Source organism: Kryptolebias marmoratus, linkage group LG12 (assembly GCF_001649575.2).
Source record: "Kryptolebias marmoratus isolate JLee-2015 linkage group LG12, ASM164957v2, whole genome shotgun sequence".
Taxonomy (NCBI): domain Eukaryota; kingdom Metazoa; phylum Chordata; class Actinopteri; order Cyprinodontiformes; family Rivulidae; genus Kryptolebias; species Kryptolebias marmoratus.
Window position 1 is genome coordinate 5,596,858 of NC_051441.1, and position 24,654 is coordinate 5,621,511.

Here is a 24,654-nt window from a genome sequence, read left to right on the forward strand (position 1 = left end):
GTAACAATTACATTTAACTAGCTAAATGTTGTAAAAAGTGACATCAGAAAATCCACACTACATTTTTAAACAGTGTTTGAAGCTAAATGTGACAAAATTTAGGCATGAATTTTGAGCACAAGCTCGTTTACAAACGGCGCCCCATAGTTTCTCAACCTGAAATGATTTCAGTTTAAAACTCTGTCATGAAAAGCGTCGGGCGATCTGCATTCCTTCAAGAAATGCTGAACTTTTAGTTATTTATTTTTGCAAGCTGAACTTTAAGGTTGCTGTGAAAATGATCTACTTAAGCTTTCAAAAACATTTGATGTCCTGTGGTTTCCTGTTCTTGGTTTCTTTAATTTTGACATTTAAAACATAGCACATACGACTGTCAGCTAACCAGCAAAACGGCCATAATGTATGTCAGATAAACACGAGCTCTGATTAAATTAAACCACATACTTTTCAGGCAAACTGCATGTATCAGATCTGATTAACGACGTAAAAACAGAAAAACCAAAACGCTTACAAAAAAGTTTGAAAGCATCAGAAGTGAGACATTTATTGTGTTCTGACAAAAAGCTAAAGGTTTTCAGTGAAATAAGATATAAAACAACATTTAAGTGGAGAGTTTAAGTGAACAAAAACTCGAGAAATTCATTTTAAACTGTTATGTGGAGGATATCTGTTTTACAAGAACACAAATAATCTCTTTAGAAAGGAAAACTTCTGTAGCATGTTTTCATAGGAACCGTGGTCCTGTTCAGACTTGTCAGCTTTAAATGTTCACACCAGAAACATGAATACTGATGTGACTTTTTTGTTATCATCAATTCCTCTTTTTCTGTTTTCAGGCAGACCGTACCTGTTTCCGAACTCCTGACAGAGGTCCTGGTGTCAGTCATCTTTGTCCCATTCCTCTGAGCACATGATGCATGTGGTGGCTTGATGTGCAGCTTGAAGGTTGACACGAAACGCTGTTTGCTGTCGTCCCCGTTCATGTTTGCTTGAAACTAAAAGAAAATCACCAAGTCATCCTTCAAGCTGATTGTAGCACTTCCTTTCTGACGCTGCGGTATGAGCCTCTAAACCCAGCAAGCCTCTTTTTCACACTCGGCTGTGCCTTGTGTTCTCACACTTTGCCTCGTATGTCCTCACCCTCCCTTGAACTGCAGAAACTCCACCTACATGGCCGATCTCTCTGTTTTACCCAGGCCATTTCAGGCATGACAGGCAGCTGCTTATCTTCTCACAATCTGCATCCCCAAAGCCCCCCCCCCATCTCCACCGACATGGATACCAGGCGTCATGCATAAACAAGAAAAGGCAGAAAAGCGAGGGGAAGGGAGGGCTTATCTTCCCCACCCAGCCAAAGGTTATGTTGTGTACAGATTGTTGAAGGCATGATTGTTCATTGATTTCCATGTTTGCGTTGTCACTTATCAGTGCTTCAGCTGAACTTTGCGATGCCACAGACATCAGCGCTTTCAGCTTATGTGAAAGGGCTGTAAATTGTGAACAAGAGGCTTGGCTTTTAAACTGTGTCTTCTCTGATACAGTACATCCCAAAACACAAGGTGGCCTTCGCTAAGGCAACAGCGTCACTTCAGCAGACCCATCCGCTGCTATAGTAACCAGATTCTCAAGAGGAGACTGCTGTTGTTGGAGTATATGCTGCTCAGAGAGTCAACACCACCCAAACAGCAGTTCTGCTGACTGAAATCACACAATGTGCATGAGTTAAATTCCCATTATGAGAAAGAAATTAAAATAATCAGCCGATTTAGATCTAACAGATCCAAAGACCTGACATACCAGTGTTAATGAGATGAGTTGTATGCCAAAGCCGACCGAGGGGATCAAAACAATGGTTTCCGCTCCCATCGCAGCTTCCTAAAATTCCACATCAGCGGTCACACAGAAAAGCACCGCGAGGGGTTTGTTATGGTTCCTGTGAGAACAGAAATCCCAAATCAAACATTTACCAGAAAAAAGGCTGTGAACACAGAAAGAATCCTGTTCAAGTTTAATTAAATTTGTTTAAAAAATTGAGTTTGGCATCTCTGCTAAATATGAGACAAAATTATTAGAATTAAAGGCCCATATTAGAGCCTTTGTCTGAGTTTTAGATTCAGATCATCTCATGTTGAGAAATGATGATGATGTAGCTGTTTTGGTTAAAGCCTGAAAATAACATTACGTGCGATCTCAAGTTATATTGTGAGATGTCATGATCAAAATATGTGTTGTGAAAGAGTCTCAGCTACAACTACATGGCTATATTTGTGTTGGCTCATGTTGATTAGATGTGGCAGCCATCTTTAATCAGTTTCATTATAAACTGTCCAGAGTAGTTCATGAAAAAACCTTTTTTGGTGACAGACAAACACACAAACACATGCACACACACTCGCAGACACAATCGAAACGATAATCATCCACCTTCACTTAAATAAAAACCCCTGCAGATTAGGCACACTGATGTTCGCTGGGTTTTTGCGTATAAAATTTGATGAAAGCTCAAGGTGAAGCTGATTGTTCCTGTGAAGTTCAGGGGAAAATGGTGCTACAAAAACAACTGTTGCGCCGTGCTGCACAGTCTGATAGACACGCTTTCCAATAAGGTATGACGCAAATCTTTTAATCAGCCATGACAGATTCCTGGGTAGATGTAAAACTTTCAGTGGAGGCTGGTAAAAACTCTCAAGCTGCAGAGGGGCTTAGTAAAAGAGTGCATCTGATAATGTTTTATATGTCGCAGAGAGGTTTTGGACTGAAGCAAAACAAAACAAAAAAACATTGTCATTTTGTCTTATGGCTGCAAAACAAAGTCCAATGCATGCAGCCTGAGAATGAATTGCTCCAACATGTCTCACCATAAACCTGAGCTTAGTTTGTCTCATCCTCCGTCCTTCCAGAAGGTCTGTTCTTCTTGTTCCAGAAGGACTATGGACCACAGAAGCATGAGCAAAACAAATGTTCTAAGTAAATAGTTACTGCAAGTCAGTGCTAGCAAGAAGGATAAAATCTGGATTGGAATCTTCATGTGAAAGTGATGCACACAGACTATGCATGTCTATGGTGGTTTATCCAAAATAAGGCTGGTTTCTGAGGAAATAATAAAAGGAAGACAGAAAAATGAATCTCTAACTGATGCTGAATGTATATATAAGTCACAACAAACAGTATAAAGTGAATAACATTGGTGATTTTGTTGTATATGTGGTAGTTTAACATCTACATGGCTAAGATAGCACTGAATCCCCCAACCCCTCATTAAGGAATCCAACAGGTTCTTCAGTCATCCTCGAGGTCTGTGTTGGACCTTGAGGAGCTGATCTGCCAGATATACCTGTTTATTTGGGGCAGGTTTAAATCCGCACCGCAGGAATGCAAAGAACAACACAGAAAACAGTGTTTTCTTTTTCCTTGTAATCATAAAGTCAGGCTTTTACTATTACATGTCAGCATTCAGAGTCCTGCGTTTGGATCTTCCCACCTTCCAACAACTATTCCTGGTTTTACAGTAACAAAGGCCGAAACCATTTATTGATAGCCAGCTCTGATGAAGGCCATAATCTTATCTTGAGAGCCAGTGGCTTCACAGAACCATTTGTCATTCTGAAAGTGAATTTAAGCTTTGCTTATTTTCATACCTCACTCCTTATTTATAGTATTTAATTGCTTTTAAGGGAAACCAAACAGGGTAAATCTGCAGATAAAAATATTTGGATTTACTGGATTATTAAAACCTAAACATAACCTGTGAAATAACAATAAACAACAAATGCCAGTACTAACCAACCTCTCAGTCCACTATTGATGAATGTGATGCAGATCTGTGGGAATTTAGATGTAGGTTGTTTGAGGAAAGAAAGCATTTATGCTCGCCTACACTGCACCCATGTATTTTAATATTGTGAATAATATTAGATGTTGCAACAAATGTTAGGCTGTCAACAGCCTAAAAGCCAGTTTTGTTCCACCTACTGGGCTATTTCCTAAACAAAAACACAACATGTATAAGTCAGTGAGCAAGTAACCGCAGCCTGTCATTTATACATGTTTTTATTATTATATTTGAGAGCTCATTATTCACAATACATGCTTTTTGTTTTATATGATTAAACATGTGCTAATGAAAGGTTTGAAGAACCACTCATGATATCAGTTAAATTATTTAAGTAAGAGGTGACTGGAAAGAAAATGTTGAACCACTAATTTGAAAAGAGCTAAAAGCCAAAAACAAATCATCTTAGGGTCTTCTGGGACATAATCTGACACTGCAGCTGCGCCATACAGAAGAAGGTTGAAAATGGCTCCATCTAGAGGTCATCTATGAGTATTTCACTTTTTACTTTATCCTCTAAACATTTGTTAAAACAGGAAGGCTCACATTTGTTCGGACTGAGAAATGTGGCTAATAAATATTACTAAAAGCTCTAACTATGTCTTATTTTTGCTGCTCCTTTTTGGAGCAAAATATTAACTTCATGAAAAAACAGTTTAAAGTATTATTTAACGAAGAGTAGCGATGCCCAGCTAAAATCACCGAAACTGCAAATACCAAAAGAACATAGATGGTATTTCCCCTCATCTTTGAAAGCTAATATCTAACATTTCAACAACACGCCGGCTTGTTTCATGAGGTTTCAAGGAAAATGGTGAATAACTCTGTGCAGAATTTACTCTTAGGTGAAGACTCAGAGGATGTCCAGTTCTCTGGACATCAAAGAAAATGGCTGTCTGCGCAGTAAATAATAATGAAAGCAATGGAAAACAATAAATAAAGTCAAATTTAACTGGTGCAGAGATAATCCTGCAGGTCAGTGTATAAAATGACCTTACATATAAAAAGGCCGCTCATCTAACAGAGAACTGGTCCTCCTCATGCAACCAGTCAGTATGAAGAATATAAAAAATAAAAGATAGAAACAGATGTTTTGGACTCTGTTAGTATCCAGGGATCTTTAGAAATCTGTGGTTGTACATTATGATATTGGATGTAGGAAATCCTGCATAGCACTGGACTGGAAGAAAATGAGTTCTGTATTCAGTAACAACACTGTAATCTATTAGAGCTTATTTGTGTTCATGTTCCTCCTATAAAATGTAAATAAATTAATATAACTCACTTCGCTGGATTTCACGCTCAGGCATGTGGATTGCATCAAATCTACTGTAAGTTTCTTTCCAGAGTTAGGCTTTTTATTTGTTTTGTGAAATCTATGGAGCCTCATAAGGGACATGTGCTACTTTGCAATATTTGAGTTACTTTGGGCTCTGAAGTAGTTGAGCCAATACCTCACTGTCAGAAAGCTTTGGATCCGATAGGACGCCTTCATTTAATTTAATTTAATTTGTGGATTGGCAGGAAGTTCAGCTCAACATCTTTTCATTTGTCCATATTGTTGTACTTCTTAAAAACATACATATTATGTATAATAGTATGGACGAATGAGAATTAACCTCTGACTTTCCCAGCCTCAAATTCTCAGATTTGCAGGATGAAAAGTTCTACATTTCCTGTGTTAGAGGCTCTGTAACCACTAACCAGAGGAAATGTAGAACTACAGTCAGCTAAATAACAGGTTTGACTCATTAACACTGTGCTTTAATGAGTTAAGGCTGCTCTTTGGTTAGCTGCCAACTGGGGCAGCCATAAAAACACAGAAATATCTGAAACACTGTCAGTTTTACAGTTTGTTGTCAACCCTGTCTGTCTGTTAGGAAAATATTTCATGAACCACTAGACTGATTTTAATGAAACTTCCAGGAAATAATCACTGCTTTTAATTTGGATAATGTGTATTTTGTAGCAGTACACAAATCTAAGCAGCAGGGGGTGCTGTTTGGTTAAAAAAAAGAAAAAAGAAGCGTGATACTGTACACATTTTAAAGTAAAAAAGTGCAAAAAACAAAAAAAGAAGGATTGATGAAAGTTTTGTGAGATATGCTGCTATGGTTTCACTTTTTGAAGCCTAAAAGTTTCCAAACTTTCTCTTCCTTTTGGCTCGAGCTGTAAAAGAGCTCTGCAGCGCTGACCCCCATGTGCTAAAGGTCCTGTTGTTTTTTGCACCATTGGTTTCACACATTGACCGTGACCGTCTGGCCCTCAGCTCCTCGGGGGCATTTCAGCCAACAGCTCGACATGTGTTGGAGTTACCACAAAAAAAAAAACAAAAAAAACAAACAGGATGCACATGAAAACCACAAAACTTTCTAATACTTTCAAAGGAATCTGCTGTTTGGGTTTCATTCATTTGTGCAAAACCGAATGACTAAAATAATAAAGTTTTCTGAGTCAGATCTTAGATATTCTACATTTCTGACTTTGTGACAGAAAAAAACAACATGTTTTTCTTTTTCTTGATCGTAAATTTAGCAAAAACTGTTTAAGTTCAACCCCAGCTTTAAAGCAACAACTGCAGTTTATTGCTGAACATTTGTGAAGCTATATTATGGAGCATGTTTCACCCCCACCTTCGCAGTGAGGCTCCTCCACCCCGTGTTGTTAGCGAGGGCCCACATGGAAGCGATTATACTGTGTGGAGAGTGAAATTACAGAGATACCTAAAGAACGGGAGTCTAACCGCTCTCTCATTCCCTCAGATTTATTCATAGAGACGAGCAGTAAACAGCGATACAAGGAGGCAGCAAGACAGACGGAGAAGCTCATCGACGTATAACTAAGGCGATCGAAGTAAACAAACAAACAGAAGCTCTGGTGTCATTTCTCTGAAGCCCTAAAATTTCTGCAACTGGTCCTGTCAGGAGGAGGCTGCAGTGTTCTTCCCTTTTCCACTTTTCTTCTCGCAGACTGGAGCGACGTGTTGAAAATTCCTCTCAAAGAGCTGCAGAGAGAGGGCCTCCAATAAAACAGGCCCGCCGCGCTCACCAGAGAGGAGCTAGCTCAATAAATCCTCATTGTCGCCTTGGGCCTTACTGGAGCCCATGACAGCATCGGTGTTTGGATTTGATTATTACTTCTCCTTTCTGTTTTTTTTGGGGGGGGGGTTTACACCAACTTTAGCAAAACATGCAGCTGCTTACTGCAGCGAAGTTCAGGGGGCTGATTGTCTTATCAGTCAAAAAAGGTTTCTAGCTTACTACTTATGAAGCAAAAGCACATTTTGACTCAGCCTTTTCATAAAGTGATAAACAAATATCTTTACTGGTAAATAAGAATTAAGAATATACAATTATAAGTGACAACAAATACTATAAGTAAGACAACTGGTCAGGGTGCACACTAAACAGTTTTAAAGGAGGTGCAACTAATTAATATTCGGTTAGCATATATAGTTTCTTGGAAAAGTTGCATTTCTTGAACTAATGCATATTGTTTAGTTTTAGATAATGATATTGATGAATGAAGGGATTGTAGCCGATTTGATCAAACCTTAAAAAATAATGAGATATTGCAAGATTTTGCACTCAGAATACATGTTGGGAATGACTCTCACCAACTACCACATCAAATTTCAGCTCGATATCTTTAAAATTGACCGAACTATAGCCAGTTTTGTGTTCTCTAAGATCAGTTGGCTATGGTGGCCATCTTAAATTGGATTGCCTCCAAAAGGCAACCAATTGTAAAGGTACATTCTGTGAATATTTCCAGAAAGTTTCATTAGAATCTGTCAGGTTTATGAGATATTTTGCTAACAGGCAGACAGTATTTACTCCAATAGTTTTTTCTAGGTCAGTTAGCTGTGGCTGCCATCTTGAACAGGGTTGACTCGAAAAGTTAATAAGTCGTAGATGTACATCCAATAAATACTTTCTGCAAATTTCATTAAAATCTATTCAGCAGTGAGATTTTGAGTTAATGATATGAGATATTCTGGTAACACACACACACACACACACACACACACACACAGGTATTTCTCAATAAGAACCAATCATTCAAAGTTTCAGTGAATGTTTTCGTTTTTAATGATAGGAAAACATACAAACAACTCAGCAGTTAAAAAAACTGTCCGTTCGCAGCATGTGTGTCATCACTCTAATGGTTTATGGGTGGTTGTGTACAAACTGTGGTGTTTGAACGGGCTTTAAACTGTTCCCTCATCTCCCCACACACACACACACACACACTCCTCCCAATTAGGGCTTTTATCGTCCCAGACGTGCTGCTGCCTACCCCAGATGTTGGTCATGCAGCTGCTGTCACCTCTCCGCTCAGAGACGCTCCCCCTGTTTCTCATCCTGCCTTCAGGGATCAGACACAAAATAAACTCCAACTGGGCCAAGGTTTGATTAGCGCGAGTCTTCAGAGTTTGTTGTCTTAGTGTTCGAGTCAGAGCCACCTGTTTGTGGTCCCGGCACTTTGGAGTTTCGGGATATAAAAACGAGCTGCGAAGTTGTGAAACTTATTGAGTGTAATATTTCTGTACACTTCTGTGTTTGAGGACGTTAATTTGATTTTTGAGACAATACGATGAAGGGATTTAAGAAAAACTGGACATGTAGTTAGTCATTAAAAAGCCAAGAAAACCAAGAATATGATAATAACATTACAATAATTTAGGAATGCATATCGCCCGCCACCTTTCATGCCATGAGTTGTATGAAACCATTTTGGTCAAACATGAAAAATGTTGTTTTGCACACAATCATGAAACATCACAGGATGTCACTCTCAGAGTATGTGTTATGAATGACTCTCAGCTACAACTACACCAAATTTTAGCTCAGTATCTGTAAAAGTGACTAGCTGTGGCAGCCATCTTAAACTGTACTGACTCCGAAATGTCATCAGTCGTAGATTTCTGACAGTTTCATTAAAATCCAAGCAGTAGTTTATGAGATATTTTGCTGACAGACAAACACGGTGGACTCTGTTTTCTTTATAAGCAAATACCCCATTCTCTGTGTAGTGCTTGGAGTATGTGTTGTGGATGACTCTCAGCTACAACTACACCACATTTTAGCTCATTTTCTGTAAAACTGACTGACTGAAGGCATTTTGTGTTTTCAAAGGTCAGCTTGAATTGACTTGACTCCAAAAGATTAATTAGTTGTAGGTGTGCATCCATTGATTACTTTCTGAAAGTTTCATTAAATTCACCCAGTGGTTCATGAGATATTCTGGCAGCAAACACATCCATTCTGAAAGGGGTTTGTTTTTGAACCAGGGAGGTTTGGTTTTAAACAAAAGTGGTTCAACAACATGGTTTCTACAGCTGACTGTCGGGGGGCTAAAGGTACACGATTAAAGATGGAAACTAAAATACAAACAACTTCAGACTCCATCCTATTCCCAGTGATCCCCTCTGACAGGACAGAGGGGAAAAAGGAATGTACTGGAGTTCCTGTTGCGATTTCATGAGACCATGACAGATTGATATTTGCTCTTGAATCACTCGCCTATGGTTAGGAAAATGTATGACTGTAACTAATTCAGCCATCTGAGAGTGAATTCTTCCTGGGTCTGAACCAGGAGTTGATTAGAAACAGGCTCCATGTCTGGCTTCTTTTCGTCGTTTTCAACCTTTCTCCTCTTTTCTTCAGATGTTTGTTTATTTGAAAGCCCTGGTATATTTCTTCTTCTGTAAAGTCCCAGTTCGTAGTACAAGCACGGACATGCGACTGAGTGAAAACACAAGATCTTGTGATTAAAAACAATCAGATGTTTTTTTATAAGAACGTCACAATCTGAACACATAGGAATTGTTTAATTCTGTAGACTCAGTCCTCAGCTTATTGTTGCCCGTTGCTGAAGGGCGATTATGTTTTTGTCTGTGTGCATATCGTTTGTTTGCATCGTTAGCAAAATATCTCATGAACCCCTGGAACAAATTTTAATGAAATTTTTTAGAAAATAATTACTGGATGTACCTATACCACTGATTAACATCTGAAGTCAACCTGAATAAAGATGGCTGCCACAGCTAAGTGACCTTAGCAAACACAAAAATGGCTATAACTCAGTCATACTTACAAAAAATTAGCTAAAGTTTGGTGTGGTAGTAATTGAGAGTCATTCCCAACACATGCAGTGATTACTTTCTGAGAGTTTCACTCAAATCAGTCCAGTGCTTCATGATATATTTTGCTAACAGACAGACAGAGCTGATTCCACTGATAATGGCAAAGTTTTAAGCACAAATCTAGAACAAAGAGTTAAAGGTCAAAACAGAAGTTAGGGATCAATCTGAGCTACTAACACACCAAACTTTAGCTCAGTATCTGTACAATTGATCAGGTTATAGATGTGTTGTGTTTGCTAAGTTCACCTGACTGTGGCAGCCATCTTGAATGAGGTTAACTCCAAAAGTTAATCAGCTGTCGATGTCAACCTATTGATCACTTTCTGAGAGTTTCATTAAAATCTGTTTTGTGATTCATGAGACATTTTAACGGTACAGACAAACAAACACACACAGGCGAGGGCAAAAACATTATCGCTGCGCCTTCGAGACATAAAAACAAACCTCCGGATCATGCTTTTCCATTTTTTCTTCATGCTGCAGAAAGACAAAAGTAACCTAATAATACAGAATTTTCCATGCTGCTCTCCAAACCCCTCCTTCCTTAAAGCCTGAAACAATCTAACGCTCTTCCCTGCAGCACCCCACCCACAGGCCGCCTCTCCTCGTTCGCCTCTCTGCTCCAGTGCAAAGCCAAACAGGCCGGCCATTAAGTTAAGCACAGGAAGTGGGCCTTCGGGCCAGGCAGCGCAGTTTACAAGGAGCCAGTCAGGTTTCTGCGGCGCTTTGAAGTGAGCGGCGCACAGGAGACTGTCTGTCACTCGGCGAAGGCCCAGCACCTCTTCACTGACTCACATTCTCCTCAATCATCTGAGTGAAGTCACGGAGGAAGGGTACAGTAGAAACCCTGCCGGTTGATTTATAGTTTTTTCCCTCCGCTGAGTATCTGTTCCTACCTTTTAATCACTCTAACCTGTCTGTTACAAGCCATCATTATTCAGCTCCATGTAGGGATGTAGGGAAGCCGAGGAGAAAACACATCTTAAGATGAATTACTGTACTCAATATGTGCCAGTGTTCGTTTGTTTGTACCGTTAGCAAAAAGGCTCACGAACAGATTGTAAAGAAACTTTCAGAGAATAAGCACTGGATGTACATCTACAACTAGATCCTATTCAAGATGGCTGCTACAGCTAATGAAAACACAAAAATGGCTATAACTTATTCAAAATTACCAATAATGAGGTAGTTTATGTGGTAGTTCCTGCCAGTCATCCTCAAGACATACTCCAAGCATTAACGCATCTCGCAAGATGTGGCTGTGGCGGCCATCTTGTCTTAAAACTCTGTCATGAAAGGCGGCAGGCAATATGCATTCCTTCAAGGAATGCTCGGCCTTTAATTTCTGAAAGTTACAGTAAAACCAAAAGCGGTGCAGTCTAATACAGGGAGTCTATTCGCAGCACCGCGATTACATCTTAACACTTCATCTTTAACAAGACAAACAAACACTCGTACGGTTTGGTATGTGCACGCCTGCTTCTCGCTCTGAGCTCGAGGCATGAAGATCAGCTTTCTCCAACGCATCCATCTTCGCTGTGACCTCACAGAAAAAAAAAAAAAGGCTCAGTTTCAGCCGTGCATGACTCTGAGAATTTAAACCTGGCACAAAGCAGAAAAGCACCCGGCAAAATGGAATATCCCTTCGACAGAACAGGCAGGCTGGAACATTTTCACAACTTAGCCAAAGCAGACTTACCCAAATCCTCTCCAGTCAGAACCCAGAAGGACCTTTTTTTGCTGTTTTGTTCAGCTCTTGAAGGCAATAAGTGTTTGAAGAAGTTATCGACTGAAAAACAAACATTTGTAGCTGAAAATATAGAGACTCAGCATGTTTTTAGGAGACAAAAAGGCATCATGTAACCAGAGACACTGAAAAAAACTCAAAAATGTAATCTTTTCTGTGTTGTTGTAGGTAAAAAAAAGTTATTAAAATAAAACAAACAACTAGCACCAAGTCTTGGACATTCTTTTAGTGCATAAATAAACAAAGCAGGTAGAAGGAAGATACAAAAATGTTTACTTTGAATACAAATATATAGTTTGTTTTTACAAAAACCTATTTACAGTTTGATGAAACTTCACACAAAATGTTTACGAAAAATATATAGATCTTGACATGTTCTTGGCTGCTGGCTCTTTACTTCTTTGGAATTCATAAAAAAAAAAATCTAGATCTTTATTTGTTGTTTAACGGTACTCATTGCAAAATCATGAAGACTGCTCAAACTATTATTGATGATTGATGTGCTTATTTTAAGATGTAGCAACATGTGTGCATGTCTGCCAACTATCATGTGTTTGTTTACCTACATTCGGCCGGCCGTGGTCTGTGTAGGTAAAGAAATATGGTGGAATCAGACAAGTGTAGAGTTGAGGAGAGGAGATTTAGGTGGAAATGGGAGTGAATCTGCTGCTAAAAGGACTCAAAAGAATGGGAAAGGCTAACTGTCGAGAATAAATATTGGATCAAACATTGCAATGGAGATCCATAAAGACAGTTTACCATTTTAAACCTATCTTTTTATCTGTATACTACTTTAAAAAGCGTAAATACGTACCATTACATCTAAATTGTTAGACTTCTCGATCCTAAACAGTTCTTCCATTTACGCCACCATCGTTGACCTATTTTCAACCACTTTGGCTGTTTCTGTAGGTTAGTCACCTGACCTAAACTCCCACATCGTTTTTGGTGGATTCAGCCAAGCGCTTTGTTTACACTGAGCGCAACCCTGCATTTCAGAACTGAATATCAATATATGAGAAAATCTACTGGAATAATGTTTTTCAAACTGCACCATTTGGTATAGTTTATGATAACCTTTTTGTTTTATTTGATAGTTTGCAATAAGTACCTTTAAATCATATTCTCATTGTCAAAGCCTAACCCTGGCATACGTGTGTCTCTATAAAGCTGAGGCAAATACAAATACCATAAAACAGTACAAATGAAGAACAGGGGGGGAAAAAAATAAAAAACAGAAATTAATTACCATCATTTAAATGTCTTTTAATTCTACACAGTGGTCTCTCCGTGTCCCCCGTTCGTCAGCTTTGTATAGAACTTGTGCCAAGAGTGCAGAGTCTTTCCAGACCAGATCCAGAAACCAGATGTGATTCCCACAATCAGCGTCATTAGATACTTTATCATGAACACAGTGAAGTCTGGGGTCATGTGGACCCCAGACTGCGTTGGGCAGGGGATGCCCAGGCCCTTGCAGTTATGGCTGACCCAGCTTTGCTCCCAGTGAGGACGGAAGGCCTGTTCATAGAAGAAACAGGCAATAACAATCGTGGCGGGGACGGTGTAGAGCACACTGAAGACTCCGATCCGAACCATCAGCCGCTCCAGCTTCTCCGTCTTGGTGCCGTCGTGCTTCATTATGGTGCGGATTCTGAACAGCGACACAAACCCGGCCAACAGGAACGACTTGCCGATGAACAGGTAGATGAAGAGAGGGGCCAACACAAAGCCCCGTAGGGGGTCCAGGTTGCTGACGAAGCAGACCCCGCTGAGCACGTCTCCTTCGATCTGTCCCATGGCCAGGATGCTGATGGTTTTCACAGCTGGCACTGCCCACGCAGCCAGGTGGAAGTACTGAGAGTTGGCTTCGATGGCCTCATGACCCCACTTCATACCTGCTGCCAGGAACCAAGTGAGAGACAGAATAACCCACCAAATGGAGCTGGCCATGCTGAAAAAGTACAACATCATGAAGAGGATGGTGCAGCCTTCCTTTTTGGTGCCTTGGACGATGGTTTTGTATCGATCTGGGCTGAAACTGTCATTGCACACCACCTTGTCGCCAAGAAAATACCCAGTTATGTAGGCAATGGAGACCATAGTGTAGCAGCCAGACAAGAAGATGATAGGCCGCTCGGGATATCTGAAGCGCTGCATGTCAATCAGATAAGTGGTTACTGTGAACAGTGTGGATGCACAACAAAGGATGGACCACACCAGGATCCATATGCGGGAGAAATGAACCTCTTTGTCAGTGAAAAACAGGCTCCCACCACTCCTTGTTGCATCACAGGGAGCTGCACAGTCCTTCTCATCCAAAAACTTATAGTTCAGATACGGAGGAACCATAAGAAGCGTGGGGCAGCGGAATGGCTTGTCAAACGTGGAGACCGCCGGGTTGTCCTGGGACCCTGGGGGGGCCACGATGGGGGGCACGGTGGCAGCGGAGGACTCGTTCTGGCCCACGCAGATCTGCCCGTCTCCGTGCACAGGGAAGTTCTCGCAGCGCAGCCGCTCCGGCCACTGAAAGCCGAACTTGTTCATGAGAGCCTCGCAGCCCTGCTTGGCGCTCTCGCAAATGGACCTGCAGGGCGGGATGGCTTTTTCCAGAACCGTGCACACCGGCGCGTACATGGAGCACAGGAAGAACTTCAACTCCGGCGAGCACTGTACCTTCACAAGGGGGTAAAACTGGTGAACCTCGAGCCCCGCGTCCTCCTGGTTGTAATGGCCCACCAGGTTTGGCATGATGGTCTGATTGTAGGCTATGTCCGTGCACAGCGGGATGGAAATCGCCTGACAAAACCCGTGCTCCGGGATTAATATTCCACTGTCTCCTTCATACTGCGCTGACACCAGGAGAGGCAGCAGGAGCGCAAAAAACCGAAACTCTAAAGCCATCTTTCTCCTGAGACGCGATCAGCTCGCAGCAGATGTATTTTAAAACAATTCCTCAGCGACAGTAAAGTCTGAAGGTGTAAATCTGAACGCTGCTCCTTTTAAACTCAATCTCCTGGTGGCTGGCTGACTTTTTTCTTTGCTTTTTTTCTTCTTCCCATTACTTCTATCCTCTCACTGTCAAATCAGCCTTAATTAGTCCCTGGCTACAGGGGAGCATTTCAAAATAAACTCCTACAAGCCGAATATAACGATTATTTTAAAAGAAACAGCATAGGAAAAAATATTTATACAAAGCATTTCACATAAAAAAGCTAAATGATTTACATGATTTTTAATTTCCCTTCATACACAGCCTGTACGGGCTCTGTCCTTGAACAGATGCTTTTATTTTGAAGGTCAGATTTCCTGTGTATTCTTTGCATCACGGTGTTGTAGCTGAACTTGAATCCACAGCATGATTCGCCCAGTCAGACTTTCTGTTCACCTTGAAACATTACTTTTTATCAAAGGAGAAAGCCTCTCCATTTATTAGAGTCCATGTTATGTTTATGTTTTCTGTCAGTCAGTCTAAAAGTTTGTTTAGAAGCTTAGACTGCCAGATAAATAATCCAGGACTAACTCAATTAAACAGAAAATTTATATAAAACAGAGAAAAATAATAATTTATACATGTTGCAAAAGTCTGAAGACATCCCTCAATTCTTTAAACCTAAGGAACGAGACTTTATTTCTAAAAGTCTTTCATAGGTTTTTGTTTTGTTCATTCATTTTCAGTCATTACCTGAGAATATAAAAATAAATGTTTGTTTGTCTGACCTATGAATGAGTGAGACATTATAAACTGTAAACCAAAGGAATGAACCAGTGCTGTGTCTACTCATAATGTCAACAAACTTTTAAACTTGCTTTCTGTGCACTTTCCTGTTTGCAACCTGTAACAATGACCGAAACTGTTTAAAAGATTTTGAGTTGAATCTAAAAAAAAAGGCTGGCAAAAAGCTAAAAGTGGTATATGAGTAGATAGAAGCTAAAAGTAGCAAAAGGATAGCTAAAAGCCAAAAGTAGCAAAATCCTGGGAAAAAGCTAAAAGTACTAATTTTAATAGACCTCACTATATTTACTTGGGAAATATTTGTAGATACAGTTACAAATTTTGAAAAGTATAAAAGTTATAAAAACCAAACGTCATAACCCCATTTCCACGTAATATATGAATGATTAAAAAAGGACAAAGTAAGCAGCAGTAGTGAGATTGGAAACTGCAGGTGGACGGAGAGCCAGGAGCACCTGTGTCTCCTCAGACACGGAGGAGGGGGTGACCGCAGATGTTGCTATGCGCCTGGGTCGCGTGCTCGTTGTTAATTGGGCCAAAAAAATCCTCTCCCTTCCTCTTCAGCCAATGTGCGTTCAGGTCACGAGGACATTATCTGACCCCAGCAGGCTGGGTGCTCCGCAGCTCGCGACGGGGTACTCGACGGACTTCAAGTTAACTGTGAAATCCGAAAACTTTTTTGTTTTGTTTTTGGATTTACTCCCTATTAAAATCCAATTCGGGTAAGTTTTCTGGATTTTTAACGGTTAATCCCACACAGATAACTCGATTTGAGTTAGCTATACGAGTTTTAACGTGCAACAGCTAGCTAAAGCAGCTTCGACTTTATTAGCTTTAACGGCTTCTTTAGTTAGCCGAAGTAGCTTTTTGGTTTGTGTTCTTGTTGATGGTATTTTACACGTACGAACCGTGTAAAAAAGGATTTTTGATATATTAAATGTGAACTCTCTCTGCCATGCTAGACCAATAATGAAGAACTAAAGAGTCGCTGAAAATGGCATTTGACGGGCATCATAGCGCATTAGGAAACCCACTATTTCAGACAGGACAGCGACAGGTAAGTAATCATTTCCGGTATGATATTCTAATTTAATTTAACATTTAATAACATGTAATAAAAAGTGGTACAATAAGTTAAACTGATGCAAACTATTCATTAATTTGTGACCTTGTATTCATTTCTTTAAATGAAACAGCAGCTACCATTTTAATAAGATTATCAGTTATTATCCAACTTTTTTTGTTAAGAGTGTATACATTTTTAATTTGTGCCAATAAACAGCATAATAACAAAAAGTCTTTAGTTTGCTTCTAAAATTAATATGAATGTGTTGCTTACAAAGGTAATTAGCCAAGTAATTAACAAATAATGTCAATGTTTACATTGATTCCTGGTTTTACATTCTGCCTTTACAGTATTTCCAAGCAATAACGTCATCTACACCTATTGAAGCTTTGACTAAAATGTTTACTTCTATGTCTTTGTTATGAGTGTCCAGATTTAAGTGTTTTACCATTAATAGTAAAGAAAATGAGAGACCATTTACGACGGGATGCAACATTTTCCTTGTATACAAATAAATATGTAGGTTATGTCACACACAGTCACAATGGTGGACCATGATTGGGACGTAAATGGTGTATCCACTAATATTTTGCAGCATCCCAAATTACACTCAGAACTGTGTTGTAGTATTATAGACTAAATTGCATAAATGTGTCCTGTGTGAGGAAGAAAAAAATGGTGCTTTCAGATGAGCTAAACTTTGATTAAGCTTCTTTTTTTATTTTTATTTAGACAGGTGTAAATACGGGGGGTCTAAATAGTGGAAGCATGCCAATGCCGTTCATTTCAGGGGCTTCAAAACCAGAGAAGGACAACACATCCTACTGGTCTCACAATTCTCAAGATGATCCTTATAGACTTTGTTTCACCCAGACGAGCATTAAAAACAGGTATTGCCATATACTGTGCTTTGGCATGAGTCATAATCACATCAAATGTGTTTTTAATATTGTGTATATATCATCAGTTTGCAGCAGTTTGCCTAATCAGCCTGAGTTGGAATTTGTTTTTTGAAGGTTGTAAAATGTAATGAGTTTCAAGTTGTTTATGGAAAGAAGAATGTTTGATAAACTTAAAAATTGTGATGAATTATTAATAGAATAATTGTTTATGAGCATATTTTCTTTCCGTTTAAGAAAACCTACAGATAAAGCTGATTGTGACAGCGAAGTAGATCTGCAAGGTCTAGTTTCAAATATTTTGGATGAAGCAGACTCGAGGGATAGCTTCTTCAGTGAGAGGTATGTCGATTGTTTTCATATGTGCAGGATGGATTGTGTCATCTGTAGCTACGACAGAACAAATGAAATTAATAGTTTCATAAACGCCGACAATAATTTTGTACTCTTGTCTTTTAAAAGCCTACCTATGTGCAAACCTTTGTGGTCTCCAAAGACGCTGAGAGAAGAACTGCTGCAGTATTTCAAGACGGAGGCAAAAACACTCAATAATCCTTCAAACCATCTATCCCATGAGACTTTCAGCAAAGCACAGCAACATCTAGTTGACAAAGTGGGTGACGAACTGAGTCAATCCAGTGGCCTTGCTGGCAATCAACAGTGGCTTTTTAATTTGCCCAACGGAGACGATCATTCGCCGCGTCCTCAGAAACTGCCGCCGGGTCTACCTGTGCTCAAGATGATGAACACCAACCCATCCCAGATGCAACAAAGTAAATACATCAGCATGCTGCCTTATATTGACAGAGGCAATGATCAGACTTTGAATAGTTTCCCTGAGCTCAGTGACATCTTTAGACAACAAAATGAAATGAACGGCTCCTCCTTCGACTCTTTTCATGAAGACCAGTACACCAAAAGTAGCTTAAATCCATTTAGTAATGAGAATTATGTACCAGAAGACGTGAATCAGCTGGTCAGCAGTTTTCAGTCATTCATGCCTTGTGATGATTCCATTTGTCACGAAGAGTTTCCAAACATGCACAAGCAGACACTGGGCTCGCACAAAGATCAAGGATTGCCTGAACACTGGAACATCACCAGTCCTACAATGCAGATCCAGAAACAGCTGCTGGGAGACTTGGGGTCAGTGCAGAGAGGCAAAATTGGAGAAATGAAGAAAAAACAATTTAAACTTGATGCCTTTCAGGATCTTCCTGATTTCAGCTCTCAGCACATGGAGTACTTTCCGAAACCAAAGGGACTTTCGTCACATTTAAACTTCACAAACCATCACCAAAGCAAGACGGCAATGCAAAGAGAGAACTTTAATCTGAGCATGAACCAGTATGCAAAACATCAGATCCAGCAGAGCCAGATGCAGGCAAAAATCAAGTCCCAAATGGAGAGAGAAAAAATGAAGATGCAAATGTCTGGATTTCTTGGAGATGGCTTCTCTAGGAGGCAACAGAGCAATGCTCACATGACAGAGGGTAATAAGTGTGAACAAAACCCATACTTTGATTTCCAGGGGAACATGCAGTATCAGAGACTTGATGGAGAAAACACTGTGGTCTGTTCAGGGACTCCACAGCAGTTCACCCCTCTCATGTATCCTGCAGGTGACCTCAGGAGGTACTCCAGCACGCCCATGAACTCAAACTTTAACTGTAGATCCTCGCTGCTCTGTGAAAATGGTGTTCCTGGTGTGGATAAGAGTGGCTTGATGTCACCTAATGAGGCTGCGGCTTTCAACTCTGTCGTCAGTGACATGAAGACCTACAGAGGAGAAAACACTTATCATGGCATGGTCTCGGCCATGGCAGCTTCTCTGACGAATCACGGAGGACCAGTGATGCAGCTCTACTTCTACCTGGACGAATGTTACGAACAGTTCAGGTCTTTGGAGAAGGACAGAAAGAGGGTATGATTTAGATATGTTTTCACAATCTAATTAATGAGACATTTTTGTCTCACACACATTAACACTTAAATAAACAGAAAGGATGATATTAGAAAGCCTTTTACTGTAACTATCCTTATGGCCCCTATCAGTCAAATATGCAAAAAGAATGTGTAGATTTTTTCTTGTCTAGGAAGCATTTAAATAAAAAAACACAAATTCTAAATATGAAACAAAATATGCATACAGTTATACTTAAATTATCTCCCAAATTTATTTTTTAATTGTTCATAAAGTTTTTTTTTGCCTGGTTTTATTTTTTCTTGTGTTTTCTACTTTAGACAGAGATCATTCTTAAAAAGACATTTCCTGGGAAAAGAACCACAGCGATGACCAACACCAACCTGCCCAGAACTCCACCAAACCCTAAAAGATTGGACCAGCTCATTGGTAATCAGATGAGAGAACAAGCAAAGGTAAAACCCCTGCCTTAACTGCATCAACACTGCCACCTATAGGTGTATTTTGGAACTCTAGCATTCATGTTGCATGATTTTAACATTTAATTTTACTTAGTTAACATAAGAGCTGTCTATAGAAAAACTGTCACCAACTACAGCCTCAATAAGATAATTTTATTTTGTGTAATAATTGATTTAGAAATGTTCACAATAATAAAGACTGTCCCAGGATTGTATATTTACTTCTACAAGTGCTAAAAATTCCACTAATGCAACTATTTTACTGGCAGACTGCTGTGATGTGACCAATTGCTGTTTTTGTTATGAAATGCAAAGATGGTTCAGTTAAAATGTTTATTTAGTTTTTACAATAAATTTAGACATTTTAGAAAAGGTTTGAAATGGTCTACATTACAAAGAGGGGAAAGAGTAAAAATGGCTTTACTTGTTGCAGGTTGCAAGCCTTCTCGACAGAATGGAGTGTTTCTGCGGCATCTCTCTACACATGAACATCCACACAGCCCTGAAAAACCACCACATGGCTGTTTGCATCACCCAAGCAAGATGCAAAGAGGGCAGCTCGAACCTGACCAAAACTCAGCAGCAGGGAATGAATTTCACCGAAGAGAGAGGTAATCATTGCCAGACAAACTCCAGGTCCTTCTTTCTGAGATGCTCCCTGTCTTAGCTTGCTTCTTTCTTTTACAGATAACCTGCTGATTGCCGTGGCGCTGAAAGACCTGTCCGCTGCCACTAGAAGGCTTCGCACAGCTCTGTGGTCTGCCCTGCAGACGACCCTGCCCAAACCTGTGACGAAGCAGGACCATCACGCTTACGAGGAGCCGACGTGCACCGAGAGGTGCTCCTTTCTATTCCAGGGTTACTCTTTTTGGATTTAAACCAGCTGGCTACAAGCGTGACTTAAACAAGTTGATGAGGTGGAAGGAAACAAACGTTCTAAAAGTATTATTTACCTTCAAGTTGACGTAACGTTTTATCAGCAAAACAGTGATCACTACAAAAAATGAGATAAGCAATTTCAAGCTTAAAGATGACTGAATGTTTTGACCCCAAAGAGCTTCGTTTTTGTGTAGGAATTACATGAAATGTAATTTACTCTGAAGACATCTTAACTTAATTTCAGTTAATTAGTGTCAGCTCCAAATCAACACGAATCTTGTAACATCACTGCCGTATTTAAGGACCCTATTTATGTGGAAGATTTCAGTGAATTCTTCATTTTACTTATTTATTGGAATATAAAAGAACTTCAGTTCTATGTATTCCCCACCAATAATTGAATCACAGGGGCAATAGTTTGAAATTAACATGCTGAATACTATACTGTTTTTTTTTCCCGTAGTGTTCCAATCAACTCTACTTTACTTTTTTGTAACCTTAAAATTCTGTAATCAGTTTTTTAGTCTGCAGTTCAGTTTAAAACATCCTAAGAATACTCGAACTTAAAAAAGTCAATATATTTAAACACATCAATCAAACTCCCATAAAAAACAGTTCACATCATTTATCAGTGACATCTTACAGTTTTCTTAGTGTGTTATTTTAAGTCTTAATTTAACTTTTTAAAACTTGAAATGTTTTAGTTTGTGAAACATTAATTCTGTTGCTGTTCACTTTGCATTAATTTGTTTCACTTATCTGAATTTAGGTAAATCTTTAAAGGATTGGAAACATTTAAAGGTCAACATTTACAGTAAATCTAAATGTCTGAATGTTATCAGTGAAATGTGTCACTTTCTACGTGATTCATGTATTCATGCATTCATCACGAGCCTGGAAGACTGCTGAGGCCTTATGAAGTTAAAACAGGGTTGTTCTGTTCCTCTAATTTTAATATTCTTAGTTTGTTGTTTGTGTTACTTATTCTGTTTTGGGAATAATAAGAATAAACTCAAAAAAACACACAAAATGGCTGATTTTTTTTTTTTTAATAATTTAAAAAAAAATAACCCTCCAAAAATCTGTGATGATACATTCTATATTTGAGGTAAAGTTTAGTGATCTTTGTTCTTTGTGAAACGTGCTGAAAATGAGACTGAAGCAGCCAGAAGCGTCCAACTTGCCTTCAGTGGTCTTAAAAATATCAGGCGTTTGTTAAACATTAGCATAAAGAATAACAGCTGCTTTAAAAGCTTTGTTCGATTTTTCACCACAATCATTTTTGTTGCAATTTATGTTTTTCAAAATTTTGCCAAAGCATCTGTCACACTCTGGGAAAACTTTGACACCAGTTCAACCATCATATAGCTTCAGTTAGATACAATTTAAATCTGTCAGAGGGGAAAATATGCAAATATTATAATCCTGCTTAACATTAAGTCTGTTGATTCTTACATGAGACTCAAAAGGTCATTAAGGAGGATCTGACAGTTCTCACACAATGAAGTTAAGCTGTAAAAAGGGAAGGTTTTTAGTATTTTTCCTTTGTAAAAAGAACTGAACATCAAAAAAAACCAAAACAAGTCTTTTGGTTTTATCTTTTCCGTTCACCTTTCTGTGTACGCTTCTTCTCCTTCTCTTTTCTGTCTTGTTTGGCTAGTTTGTCTTTCTCTCGCTGCATCTTGTCCATTTCCTTCTTCTTCTGAGCGTCTTCGCGAGCCTGTTCCCGCTTCTGCTTCTGTCTGTTGAACACTTCTTCCACGTTGGTGTTCTTGAACAAGGCTGGCACTCTCAGTAAAGGGATCGCACAGTACTTTTTAAACATGAAACATTCACAGAATATCAGAACATGCGATTAAAGGTAGCTTATGTTGGCAAAAATCCTCAGAAAGGATACATTTATCAGTTCCAGTAAAGTCATTTCCAGTGGCTGGCTCCCCTTCTTCAGCTTCAGTGCTTTTGTTAAGGAAAGATACGACATCTGAAGAGTTATTACTGCTCCGGTATTCTCGTTATTCGACTGTTAAACCCAGTAGCTGTAATGTCACAGACATGTCAACACAATGAAAAATATGGAGAATTCCTGAAAGGATATTCTTCTTCATCTGTTATGTTTGCGTACTGAGCAAGTAGAGCCTCCTTCCTCTTCTTCGACTCCTCAGACACCTCCTTCTGTTTCACTACAATCTGGGCTTGTTTCTCGATCATGGTGGCAATGGCCTGGACCTCAGCTAAACGGAGGGAAAAAGTCACAATAAGTGAATAAATCACGACAGCCTTTAGCACCCATCACTATTAAAAGCATCAGACTTTTTCTTTAGACAAAAAAAACAACAACCTGTAAGCTATTGTGGCTTTCCACTGCGCTCCAAATTCAACGCAAACCACCCAAAACTTCAAATAACTAGTAGCTTTGTTTTCAGATAGTATTAAAAAGTCAAATTGTGTTTTTTTTGTGACAGTTTAAATTGGCATAATAGTTTTAAACTTTAGAAATATTACCATGATATTTACGTATTACTGTTACTTGCGTCTCAATTGGATTGTTGCGAGGCTTTCTGGTGAATTATAGATGAGCCGTGCTACATCCTTGCACTAAGTGTGGATGTTCTCAAATGTTACAACTTACACTAGAAGATTTGCTGAATTAGGATAAGGATTTTTAAAAACTAAAGACCATTACCATCATCAGTATTTCGTCTCCCTGCTGACTGTCTGACATACTCTGTCCACTGGTTAATAATCTGCGTGCACACGTCCTCCATGGTGTCCTCTTCCTGCACAGATTGAGGAAAAATGGCAAAAATAACTAAACTGTGTAATTGAGCTGCAGTGCATATGAGTAGTATTGTCATTTTTTAAACGTATTGGTATAAAACATGACAATACAGCAGAGTTTTAATATTTGACACGTAAGTAATAATGTTACAGTTGATCAAAACTCAGCAAATTCAGATTTTTAAAGGTTCAGGTTATTTTTTCCCACAGAGAATCTTAAACTAGCATTAGCTTTAACTAACTATAGTTCGGTTCATAAAAACTACAGGTGATATTCATGATTAAAACACGTTTTAAACGGAGTTTGGCGTGACAGAAGAGAAAAGCGCTATCTTCGTCTGAGTTATGTGGACTTTAGTTGAAGATAAACTACATCTAACGCTAATAATGAACCCAATAAATCCAGCTGACATCAGCAGTACGACTTGGTCCACCCGACAGTCAAAGAGACAGACAGACAGACAGCAGCAGATGTGAGGACACAGCCGCGGTGTCTGAGCAGGACACGCCGCCTTAGACATTCACCAGGAAAGCGGAAAAGATTCCTTGAAGCGCATCTTTTTTCTCCTCGTCGCTGTCCTCTTCCTGTAAAATCCCCAAAATGTAAGCCCCGTACACCTCACGGTCCACTTCCAACGAGTCCAGACGATCATTTAGCCAGCTTTCAAACTCCCCGGCATCGCTCACCGGCGCCGCCATCTTGGCGCTTTGGGGTCTTTCGTTTGACACTCGGCTGCCCGTGTTATTTGCCTGTGTAAAATGAAACGAACTAAAATAAAATAGGCCGGAGATCTTAGCTTTATGAACCAGGAATAACAGTCCCAATTTAAGTAAGTTAAACCTATTGTCATATATCATGCTAACAACAATATAAAAGGTTTCATAATATCTAGTTGTAGAATAATGTGTAATTAGATTTGTGGATAGAAACAGAAGCACCAAAGGAGGCAACGGCCACCCCTGGTCCCCTCTAGACAGACATTTTTATCCTCCTGTGTGTATTTTTAATTTCCCCCATCCGTTTGGGATTAGTAAAACATAATAAACATAGCAGACAAACAAATTACTATTTTCTTCATTTAAAAATATCAATTACACCCCCCGAAGTCGGTGTCCTCATATGAAAATACAGTGTCTTAGAAGGCTATATACATAATATTTGTTTTATTAGTATGAATTTAAGAGGG

At 39.4% G+C, this 24,654-nt stretch overlaps 4 protein-coding genes across 7 annotated transcripts in view; 1 reads left to right on the forward strand and 3 right to left on the reverse strand.

Annotated features, from left to right (window-relative positions):
- mylk5 (myosin, light chain kinase 5) overlaps window positions 1–1,224 on the reverse strand; it is a 13,206-nt gene extending 11,982 nt beyond the window's left edge. For both annotated transcript variants that reach the window (XM_017429411.3, XM_017429410.3), the window contains exon 1: window positions 848–1,224. In XM_017429411.3, coding sequence (XP_017284900.1) covers window positions 848–983 — 136 coding nt within the window. In that variant the 5' untranslated portion in view covers window positions 984–1,224. The remainder of the gene's footprint in view (window positions 1–847) is intronic.
- A 10,714-nt stretch (window positions 1,225–11,938) lies between these two features.
- On the reverse strand, window positions 11,939–14,663 carry fzd2 (frizzled class receptor 2). The gene has a single exon (XM_017429432.3). It carries the CDS (start codon window positions 14,626–14,628, stop codon window positions 13,000–13,002), a length of 1,629 nt encoding a protein of 542 aa, XP_017284921.1. The 5' UTR covers window positions 14,629–14,663; the 3' UTR covers window positions 11,939–12,999.
- Window positions 14,664–14,797: 134 nt separating this feature from the next.
- On the forward strand, window positions 14,798–21,713 carry moto (minamoto). Of its 2 annotated transcripts, XM_037978728.1 has the most exons (8): window positions 14,798–16,182; window positions 16,423–16,517; window positions 17,259–17,416; window positions 17,663–17,767; window positions 17,888–19,349; window positions 19,670–19,804; window positions 20,244–20,421; window positions 20,498–21,713. In XM_037978728.1, the coding sequence occupies exons 2-8, from the start codon at window positions 16,455–16,457 to the stop codon at window positions 20,686–20,688; spliced, it is 2,292 nt and encodes a 763-aa protein (XP_037834656.1). In that variant the 5' UTR covers window positions 14,798–16,182; window positions 16,423–16,454; the 3' UTR covers window positions 20,689–21,713. The 2 variants fall into 2 exon arrangements, with proteins under 2 accessions (XP_037834656.1, XP_024864639.2); XM_025008871.2 differs by having other exon boundaries at window positions 14,798–16,517; window positions 17,317–17,416.
- On the reverse strand, window positions 18,956–24,196 carry ccdc43 (coiled-coil domain containing 43). 2 transcript variants are annotated; one of them, XM_017429455.3, is made up of 6 exons: window positions 23,993–24,196; window positions 23,373–23,466; window positions 22,785–22,920; window positions 22,587–22,642; window positions 22,301–22,471; window positions 18,956–19,204 (listed from the first exon to the last, which is right to left on the reverse strand). In XM_017429455.3, exons 1-6 carry the CDS (start codon window positions 24,164–24,166, stop codon window positions 19,155–19,157), a joined length of 681 nt encoding a protein of 226 aa, XP_017284944.2. In that variant the 5' UTR covers window positions 24,167–24,196; the 3' UTR covers window positions 18,956–19,154. The 2 variants fall into 2 exon arrangements, with proteins under 2 accessions (XP_017284944.2, XP_024864638.1); XM_025008870.2 differs by having other exon boundaries at window positions 19,196–19,326.
- Window positions 24,197–24,654: the final 458 nt, after the last annotated feature.

Coding starts and splice junctions, on each gene's coding strand:
- moto (XM_037978728.1), top strand. CDS start 16,455: ATGGCATTTGACGGGCATCATAGCGCATTAGGAAACCCACTATTTCAG. Junction 19,805..20,243: donor AGATGAGAGAACAAGCAAAG/GTAAAACCCCTG, acceptor TACTTGTTGCAG/GTTGCAAGCCTTCTCGACAG. Junction 20,422..20,497: donor GAATTTCACCGAAGAGAGAG/GTAATCATTGCC, acceptor TTTCTTTTACAG/ATAACCTGCTGATTGCCGTG.
- fzd2 (XM_017429432.3), bottom strand. CDS start 14,628: ATGGCTTTAGAGTTTCGGTTTTTTGCGCTCCTGCTGCCTCTCCTGGTG.
- ccdc43 (XM_017429455.3), bottom strand. CDS start 24,166: ATGGCGGCGCCGGTGAGCGATGCCGGGGAGTTTGAAAGCTGGCTAAAT. Junction 23,467..23,992: donor GAATCTTTTCCGCTTTCCTG/GTGAATGTCTAA, acceptor CAATCTGTGCAG/GAAGAGGACACCATGGAGGA. Junction 22,472..22,586: donor CTTTACTGGAACTGATAAAT/GTATCCTTTCTG, acceptor TGAGAGTGCCAG/CCTTGTTCAAGAACACCAAC.